The 10,016-nt window shown below is 29.5% G+C and overlaps 1 protein-coding gene across 3 annotated transcripts; it reads right to left on the reverse strand.

Annotated features, from left to right (window-relative positions):
• Nucleotides 1-3,880: 3,880 nt before the first annotated feature.
• Nucleotides 3,881-7,697, reverse strand: LOC102627997 (accelerated cell death 11). 3 transcript variants are annotated; one of them, XR_001507141.3, is made up of 5 exons: nucleotides 7,348-7,690; nucleotides 6,711-6,883; nucleotides 5,702-5,847; nucleotides 4,535-4,699; nucleotides 3,881-4,293 (listed from the first exon to the last, which is right to left on the reverse strand). XR_001507141.3 is itself a non-coding variant. In XM_006468223.4 (4 exons), the coding sequence occupies exons 1-4, from the start codon at nucleotides 7,537-7,539 to the stop codon at nucleotides 4,187-4,189; spliced, it is 618 nt and encodes a 205-aa protein (XP_006468286.1). In that variant the 5' UTR covers nucleotides 7,540-7,690; the 3' UTR covers nucleotides 3,881-4,186. The 3 variants fall into 3 exon arrangements, 2 of the variants coding, with proteins under 2 accessions (XP_006468286.1, XP_006468288.1); XM_006468223.4 differs by lacking the exon at nucleotides 4,535-4,699; XM_006468225.4 differs by lacking the exons at nucleotides 3,881-4,293; nucleotides 4,535-4,699 and having other exon boundaries at nucleotides 6,695-6,883; nucleotides 7,348-7,697.
• Between the last annotated feature and the right edge of the window lie 2,319 nt (nucleotides 7,698-10,016).

Here is a 10,016-nt window from a genome sequence, read left to right on the forward strand (position 1 = left end):
CAAAACTTGCTTTAAAGAATACAATTACATAGTCGCCAACAGTGAATAATCTCTTATTCTTCTTATCAGATGTTTAACTGAAGCATGTTAGGCCCTACAAATTTCAAAATGAGAAATCTTTTCTACTAAAATGCCTAACTAAACATATATTACGCCAAATATCCTATTTCAATTTTTAAAAAAAATTGAGAAAAAATCACCTTTTTCATTTCAATGATGATATTTTAAAATAAATAATACGTTAAAAATAAAGTAATTTAAAAGGCTTAATATGAGTCATATTGACTTTAAAACAATGTTTGACTTGGAATTAGTCGTTAAGAAAGGTATTTCTCAATTATCGACATTTGGCATTAACGTTGGTAAAAAAGTCTGGGCCAGCCCAGGCCCGCAGTCTTGAGGCTGAACCCGCATTATAAAATCATGGACATGGACCAAAAAATTTAAAGTCTGCTTTGAGTGGGCCCAAGTCTAGGCTTTAATTTATTAATTAAAAAATTCTTTTTTAATTGAAAGAGTTAAATCCCTAGGTCCATTCTAGATTGACATCTTTTTTAATAAACATGAGTCTTGAGCTTCGGCGTAAATTACAATGCAAAAATATAATTAATAGATAAAAAATAAATAATTTTAATTTACAATAATAAATAATAAGAAGAAGAGAAAATTGAATAAAGAAAAAGAAATGCATGATATTGCTTAGAGGTAGGGGTGGGCAAAGTCGGTTTGGATCGGTTTGAGACATATTCTCAAACCGATCCAAACTTATCGGTTTGAAATATTTTCAAACCGATATCAACCTAAAAATTTTTCAAACCGAACCGATCCAAACCGTCTGGATCGGTTTGGATTCTTGGTTTGAGTTTATTAGCTAAAACTCATTTCTTTTATATTATTTTACCTAAATTATTTGTTATTTTTTTGTGTCCGTAATCCAAATTGATACCTCTTTTATATTATTCATATCTACTTTGACATCTACATAACAATTCAAAGATATATCCATACAAGTTTACAGCATAATACATCCTAATAAAGAAGTTCTTAACCTATTTATTCAAAACAAACTCACAAAATTAAAATAAACTTGAACAACATTTGGCAATTAAAATATTGTGCATCTTGTCCGTCAATACTTATGGCCCAATTAGTTTTGATTTGTCAAAATCTGCATAAAATGATAAATATAATTAGTTAGATTGCTTACCTTAGAATATAATGTAATTATATAATATTTCTGGATTGGATCGGTTTGAATCGGTTTGGATCCTTCCAAACCGAAATCCAAACCGAGTGATGTCGGTTTGCAATCCAATAAACCGAAACCAGTTTTTTTACTAATGAAACCGATCCAAACCGATCCAAATGGTCCATTTGGATCGGTTCGGTTAAAATATGCCCACCCCTACTTAGAGGTGATCAGACCCATTAAAGGGAGCAATTAATTTTTTTTGTTTAATAATAATAATAATATTAATTTAAGTATTTTTTTAAACTTATAACTTAATTAAAAAATTATTGAAGGACCGAGCGCAATATGAGCTCGCCCAGGCCCATTTAAATTGGATGACCTTTTACAAGTTCTAAATCTAAAATCAATTATATGGGCTTGGGCTTGAGAATGCTCATATCAAGCCCGCAAATTGTCAACCCTATTTGGCTCTCATTTATTTAACCTCACTAATTCATAATTTTTTTAAGATGTGAATTCACTATTTATTGTCGTTTGACACTGCTTCATTAATCTCTTAAATGAGAGTTAAATTGGATTATTTAATTGTTTATAGCTTATTCTTGACTATGTTACTAAGACAAAATTTTAAATGTGAGAATTTTCTAGAACTGTCCTCTTGATCTTGAGGAACAACGATGAGTCAATGGCCTATTATTATGGGTAAAGGGATTAATAAAATAACGGCAATATTTTAAAAAGGAATGATAAATAATATCTTAAATTACATATTAAAATTTTCATTTGTGGCATATGATATGTCAATAACCGACATTATGTGAATAAATTTCTTTAGTTATTTATTGGAGTAGCATCCTCCCATTTATATAGTCACTTTCGAGCTGTACTCATCGCTCTTAGTGCGGGCAAATTTCTGATTGCTAACTATCATATTCAAAGCTCCACTTTTCTTCTATTCTATTTCTCTCAACACTCTCTTTTACCACTCTAAGAGGAGGAAAAAAAAGAAAATAAGAAAAAAAAAACACTAATACGATTACATCTTTTTAACAAACTATCACCTGATGTTCGGCACAGATACAACAACGAATGACGAGCAATATAATACCAAATTTCTCTGGAAATCTGAATCACACAAGCTAGCAATGAATATTTAATTCAATTATATAGTAGTTTAAATAGATTAGAGCAAAATGAGTTGATAACATTGTTGAGAGAATAATATTAACGGGTATACATTAATCATCGTTGTTGAAAAAAACTATCCAAATGCAAAAAAGAAGAAAAAAAAAAGATGCAAAAAGGAAGGAAAAAAAAAAGCATGCTAAATTCAAAATTTAATCCATAAAAGATCAATACATGTTTCAACTAACAGCTCTAAAATAACTTTTTATTACAGTTTTATCAAATCTTATGATTAAAATTTGACAATATTAATACTCAATAAATATTTTATTAGAAATTTTGGAATAAATTTTCACGTGAGTTGGATTATAGGTACCCCTTGAAAACGCAATTAAAATCCCTTAATCATTTACAATTTTGATTAGTGGGACAAAAGTATTTCTAATTAAACCAAATGTTAAACACAATTTCTTTTTCTTCTTTTTTTTGGGGGGGGCTTAAAACTCACCTATTATACACCCTCTTTGAATTTTTAAACATAAAATAACCAACAAATAATGTTATTGTAAAAAGTTTGGAACTATTCTTTTCATTATGCGATACAAAAAAACTAATCAGAAGACACAAGAATACACTGTGTATTCAAAACTAAAATAAGTTGTTTTGAGCTTGGACTCAGTTGTTTTACTTTTAACCCACAATTCAGAAGCCACAGAAGGATAAAAAGAAAAAGAAAACGGCAAAAACGAAGGGGGATGGTCCGTATGGGGCTACGCACGGACTGGGGAAAGCAATAGAGATTTAGAAGAAATTAATAACAGACAAACTCCTATTATTATTTGATGATAATTTTCAACCAAGAAGCTGAAAGATCAGACAAAACAAAAGCAATTTTTTAGGCAAGCCTGAGGAAGACGAACAGGAAAATATTGCCATGGGGTTTGAACAATACCAATAACTTATTGAATATATTTTATAAGTAATCGTTTTAACAAGGTTGTTTTTATCGCCGAGGTGTTATAAGAAATTTATGTTAATTTTAAACATTTCACTGGAAGCAGATAAAGAAAAAGAGTTTTACGAGTTTTAAAAAGAGTCACTAATGATAATCGATTGATTTAGGTCCGCAGTTAAATTTACACTAAATATTAGTCATTATTGTTGAAAATGTCCATCCAAATGCAATTACGAAAACTAGAACCCTTAATCACAAGAAAATTTGCAATACATAGGTGTTTGCAACACAAAATCCAAAAAGGTCACGCTCTGTATGTATTTAAGTTGAAACGAATGGATTGATACTTCCAGTAGAATAGTATGCACAAGTCGGATCATCAATGGTTGGGAAGGGGAGGGCGTTTCTCCCCAGCAGCATGGTTAAATGCATAACAATGTATCATAGAATTCTTTAATATTCTTTAATAAATTCATAACTTTTAGTTTCTTTTTCAAAAAATAGATACAACCAAATTCAAAAACTTGTAAATTTTTTCTCTTCCTTTATCCTCAACCCTTTACAAGCCAATTTCATCATGTAACACATGTAAGAGACTACACCATAAGTATTCAGGATATTTCCAGTTTGAATACAAATTATTGTAACGCTGGAACTTTTAACTATGAAAGTCCATGAATTTCTGCTCAACAGTCCTGGCAATTACATAAGTTGCTACCAGAAGTTTGGCACAGTTACAACACTGACTCTAAAGTTTCACTGTAAATCTGACTCAACCTACAAACTAGCAATGATGTTTATTCCAATATAAATAGTTTAAATGGATATGATTGATTTTAAGCATTATTTGATAAGATCTAGTTTATGAGTATTGAGAGAAGATAATTAGTATAAATATTAGTAAAATAAATATTTTACCAATCTATACCCAATTCTCTTGAAAGAAAGAGTTTGTCAATATACAAAATGACTGGTGCTGAGGTAGTAATGTAATCCTGCATTTGAATCCTTGCAGAGGTCTCTGAAAGAAAACAAGAAGAAAAATATAGCATCAACAAATTTATGAGTAATTAAAACTCTCACCCAGCTTCCCTTTCTTTTAACTCAAAAAAAAAAAAAAAAAAAAAAAAAAATCTTGGAAGAAGGCAGCAACTAGGAGTCATTTTAGTAAAGCTAAGTTAGCCATCGCCCAAGTTGGGGGCCAGTCGCAGACAAACAAAGCAATTATATTTTAAAACATCACCATAACAGGCCAATCCAACCTTCAAAGTTGATGTGTTTAATGCTAACCCGGCTCAGCACTGAAGGTACCAAATATGAAATACGTCACCTAACAGCTCAATAACCATAGTAAACACACCCATGATTCATTCTCGCTTTAGGTTCTTCGGCCTCATGGCTCTCACTTTCTCACTCATCAGAATATCCTATAAATAACATAATAGTCCTTGAATAAACACCTATATACAAATGGTAACTGCAGACCCAAGATCATACACCTTGGGCCAGTCAACTATCAAATATTCCAACCAGAAAATTATAAATATTTGGCCAATAATTGGGTTGAATTCAAGATGCCATTACGAGCAAACTTTTTACTTTATTAGTTATCCTAATACTCAATCACTAATAATTGAGTTAAGAGAAAAACAGCAATTTTCTAAAAACTTGCGAGAGATTTTTAATGATAAGAAAAACAAATAATTTTTTAAAGATAAAAGAGTGCAGTTAAGAAGAACTAAAAATCCATCACAACAACACTACCAACAAAACAGAAAAAGATTTCAAAATAGAAAATGCGCAAAATAGCATCGCAGTTTGTGTCCACAAAGAAGAAAAATAAGCCTCTTTGAAATCATTGAAGAGTGCTGCCAAAAAGATGCTAAAAACCAAACTCTATTACGAAAAAAATAGAAAAATACATTTCTGCTACCATCTCAAAAGATTAGTTTATTCTTTTCTAGCCAAATAATCCAAAATGTTGCTAATTAATGATTTAAACGCCTAACGAATTTACTTATTAGTGGTAACTCCACAAAGTTGAAGGAATAATTCATTTCACATGTTTTTCGACACAGAACTTACAATGACTAAGGGAATATAAAAAAAAAAAAGAATTGTACAGAAGTAAAGCTATAAAGGACAGAAACAGTGATAAACAAGCAAATGTAAATTAGAGAATGAGTTTCGACTTCTATTAAATTTTTATCTACCAAAATGTAGTTTTAAGGGGATGCTTACTTTAGAAGAGATAGGAGTTTGTATACTTTTGAGATACTAACTCTATCTATTTTCATTTTCGCTCCGGAAGAAGATGTGAAATTTTTTTAATATATAATTATTCAACAAGAAAGAAAAATTAAAGCGAAAAGTAAAGGTCAGGATCATATTAGATAGCAGAAACAAGTAAGTCATAGGATAGCTCTCACCATCTTCATTAAGCTTTCTAAGTAATTGTGCCCTCGTGGGAAGGGCATACATCCCTGCGGCAACAGCTTTTCTTATAGCCCATCCATGATGGGGAGCAAATACTTGTGTGTAAGCCTTGGATGCTGGATCCTTTAAGGAATTTCCCCTGCCATAAGAAATTTTAGAGAAAAGAAAAGGTTAAAAGGGATTAATTATTCTGCAATCTTAACCACCTATTACCACTATCACATCAAATTACAATATGCTTGAACTTTAGGTCCTGCAGAGATATTAGACATCTAAATCTTGATACTTTATTAAGAGTTTATTTGGTTATTAAACAACCAATAGGATAAAAGATTTTAAAGGTTAATAACATCTAGGAAAGCACATCAAATATTCAACTCCTCCATATTATTTCAGTTACAGGATAAATGAGATTACAGATGACAAACAAGACACGTCAAACATAGCACTAAGTTCCAATAACAGGAAATGCAATCAGATCTGTCATAGCCATCTCCTAAAATACATTCAAGTTGACATTGAAAGTTAATTCAGTTCAGACAGAAGTGCCTTTCGAATGGTTTTGTCTGGATGAGCTCAAAAAATATTTGTTTCCAGCAAATGAAACAAGGGAATAGTCTCAACCTTTCCAAGATGTTTAATCCTAAGCTCCTTTCCTAGATGCTCACACCCCATATCCTCCGTCCATACTAAATTAAGATAATTATACAACTTGAAGCCACGATTTAGTAGATCCAAACCTTGCTTGTTTATTGTGTCAACTGCTACAAATGAGGCTTCATGGTTACTTAGATCACAAATCCAAATTGAGTTTGATAATTGATGAATTGATATTGTAATGACTTCACTGAGTTTCCATTTTTCATAACAACTCAAGTCAATGTATACCTCTGCCTAAACGAAACATAAACTAAAACCTAGGTAATCACAGCCTGGCAAAATTTAAGTCGACTAAATTAAAACAGAAAAATTAATGAAACAATTACATGCTGATATACATACTCTGCAGCCAGAATTTGCTCGAAAAGAACCCGAACCATGTCAAGTCCACGCTTCACTCTCAAAAGGTTTCTAGTGTGACTACCAGCTTTTCTAACACAGTTTCCTTCTATATCGCGATCAATCACACTTTGCAAGGTCAAAATAGACTTTGATGCCTCTGCAAGATCGTCAACCTGTTAACATTGGTTACTCATCAATCAGAACACTCAGAAGAAAATAAATAAATAAATAGAATCACTAAATCGTGATCTATCATTGACATATACACATTCATATAACAATAACTGAAATGTCAATTGCCAAAACTGCACTGGTTTGTGTTTGCTCATTCATTCATTTTTTATTTAGTTTTTTTTATTTTCCTTTTTACAAGCAATGCCAGTAATTTCATACAAGTTGAATTAGTTGACTCTTGTCACTCCTCAATTAGCTCCCGATAAAATAAAATTAAGTCCTTACAAAAGAAAAAAGGAAAATAATTAATTTAAATAGCTTCGGTAGACAAGGAAGATCACAAAAATTATGTCAACTCCAAAAGATCAAGTTCCAAATATGAAGAAGAAAAATCAATTTTAATATGTTTATTAAGCTAAGAAGAAGAATAATCTTTAATTCAGTAAAATTAGGGTTTAATTACCTTGGCGACGTAATCCATCTCAGCGAATTTGAAGGCGATGCCTAAGCAACCAAAGAGAGGCGAGACATAAGAGCACGCACGAGAAAACGCAGCCAGCTCCACATCAGCGGCCTGCGAATTCACGGTTGCCGCCAGTTCTTTGAACGACTCTGAGATTTTTGTTAGTGGTTTATCGTTGTCCGTTCCTGCCATTGTTGGATAATGATCTCTTCCTCTCTTTTGGTTTGCTTCCTCTTCTTTCAGACTTCACACGTTGAAATATTTCATTTTATTTTAATTTTGGTGCCGGGAATGATCTTTGCTTCTCATTGACGCAGAATAAGCTTTTCTTTCACCTAATTTCAATTTTGTTCCCCAATTTTCTCGGTATATTATAATTTGACACTTCTAACAAATACGCATTTTTCTTTTTTCTTTTTTATATATATTAAAATTGTGATAAATTCTTAAAAACAACCCAAAAAAAGGAGAGAAAAAAAAAAGAGAAAGAAAATATATATACTCAAATTCGACAAAGAAATTTTAGAATATTTTAAAAGTATTATGTCAATCATATCACAAACAAATTATATTATAAATTTATAATATATATATATATATATATTTATTATAAAAAAATATTATATAAGTAATAGTTATATTAAATTTAAATATACATATCATATATACATTAATTATTCATATTGCCTCTTATGTATTTTAAATTTTCTCTAACAATAACACTTCGGTGAGTAATAATTAGTGAGGTATCCGAGTAGGGTTCGGTGCCATTATTTACAGTTAGGATGAAGAGATGATGGTTACAGTAATTAAATATTTATATATTTGATTGATGTTAATTTTATTGAAGCAAAAACTGTCGATTTTGTATTATTTATTATTTTTAATTACTAATCAAATTTGATTCATCGAACATGGTTCAACTATTATGATATCATAACTATAGTACTCATAATTGAAATATATTGAGTAATAGTTGTATTTGTTCAATTATTTGTTTATATTACAATGTTCAATTAATAACTATTCAGCAAATATTTACTTTTTTTCCTTTAATTTATATTGGGTTATGAAATATATATTGATATGCTAATAAAAAAAAATGGATTATAAATAATGCTTTTATTCAACCAACTTTGTGAGGAAAAGTTACAAAAAAAAAAAAACTCTAAATTGCATTATATTCCATAAAGAACTCGGAGGGACCTGAATGAATGAATGATTTTTTGGCCTTTTCTACTTTTCTTTATTTTTATTATTATCACAATTATTATTAATTATTGTACGTGCTTTTATCATCATTCTGATGGGCTGTATTCTCTAGCAGTGCAGCTGCTTAAATTGTTTTGTCTGCTTGAGGATACATTCGACCGACATTTTGCCACTTTCCAATGATGAACCACTTTATCTTAATTTTATTTTCTTTTATTTTATTTTTTATTTTATTGGGAAAGAGCCATGGGGTCAATGCATGCGGACTTATCAATGTTAAAGGCATCAATCCAGTGATCCACCATTGAATTACAAGCTTAGTAACAATTAGAAATATTTTTTTTACTTACTTCTGACTCGTTGATTCCTAATTTCCAGTGTCTATTTTTATTGTAAATCTATCACAATAAAAACTACTCGAACATAAATAAAACTAAGAAAGGAGAAAAAAAAATAATTGTGTTAAAACTTATAACTTTATTCTCACGTATGGAATAAACTCATCAATATCGTAATCAACCTTGAAGTTTCAAACTCATTTGTGACAATATTTTAAAATTTTGATCTTTAAAACAGAGAGTTTGAAGTTTAATCTAGACTATAGTCGCCCTCGCCCATAAAGAATTGGTTAAATAGTTTTGAAGTCTTAAATTTTACCCACTTCCGTACCTTTAAAAAAATAATAATTCCATAAAAAATTAATGGATAATCATCGATCACGAATAATAACAAAAATTGTTCGTCAGTACTGACACTTATCAAAAAGAGGAAGCTTTTAGTGCTGCGTTTACTTTTTGGATTGGAGTGGGAATCTTGAGGAGTGAGAATTCTTGGATTAGGAGTGTGGAGTGGGAGTGGGAGTGGGAGTAGGTTGTTTACTTACACTGGAATGGAAGCATGGAATAGAGATCAGAATCCAATTTATGTGTTTACTTTGTCTTGGATTGAGAGTAAATAGTTTCAAATTACAATTTTATCCTTATTTAAAGAATTATAGTTTTTAATTACAAAACTAATAAAAAATATATTTAATGAATAATATTTATTTTATTATATTTGTAAATTTATTATAATTATTAATATTCTTAATTATGAACAATAAATTATTAATTTTAATATAAAATGAAAACTTATTTTATTTTATTTAATATAATTATATTAAATTTATTATTATATAAAATAATAATATAATATTATTTAGTACAAAATTAATATTTTCTTAGAATAAACTATTTATATTAAATAAATATAATAATATTATATTTATTAATTCTCTATTAATATAATAATATTATTTTAAAATAATTTTAACTTAGAATCAATGTAAATTATTATTTAGTTAAATATAATATTATTATTCAAATAAATATTATTTATTTTATTTTATTAATTATAAAATATTAAATTAAATTAAATTAAATTAAAAATGAAAGGGTAAAAAGGGGAGAGGTGGGAGT

Source organism: Citrus sinensis, chromosome 2 (assembly GCF_022201045.2).
Source record: "Citrus sinensis cultivar Valencia sweet orange chromosome 2, DVS_A1.0, whole genome shotgun sequence".
Lineage (NCBI taxonomy): Eukaryota > Viridiplantae > Streptophyta > Magnoliopsida > Sapindales > Rutaceae > Citrus > Citrus sinensis.

Excerpts from the sequence above, each read along its gene's own strand:
- LOC102627997 (XM_006468223.4), bottom strand. The coding sequence starts at position 7,539 with ATGGCAGGAACGGACAACGATAAACCACTAACAAAAATCTCAGAGTCG. Across the intron at positions 6,884-7,347 it reads AGATGGATTACGTCGCCAAG|GTTGACGATCTTGCAGAGGC; the intron begins GTAATTAAACCC and ends CAATGTTAACAG. Across the intron at positions 4,294-5,701 it reads TAGAAAGCTTAATGAAGATG|AGACCTCTGCAAGGATTCAA; the intron begins GTGAGAGCTATC and ends GTTTTCTTTCAG.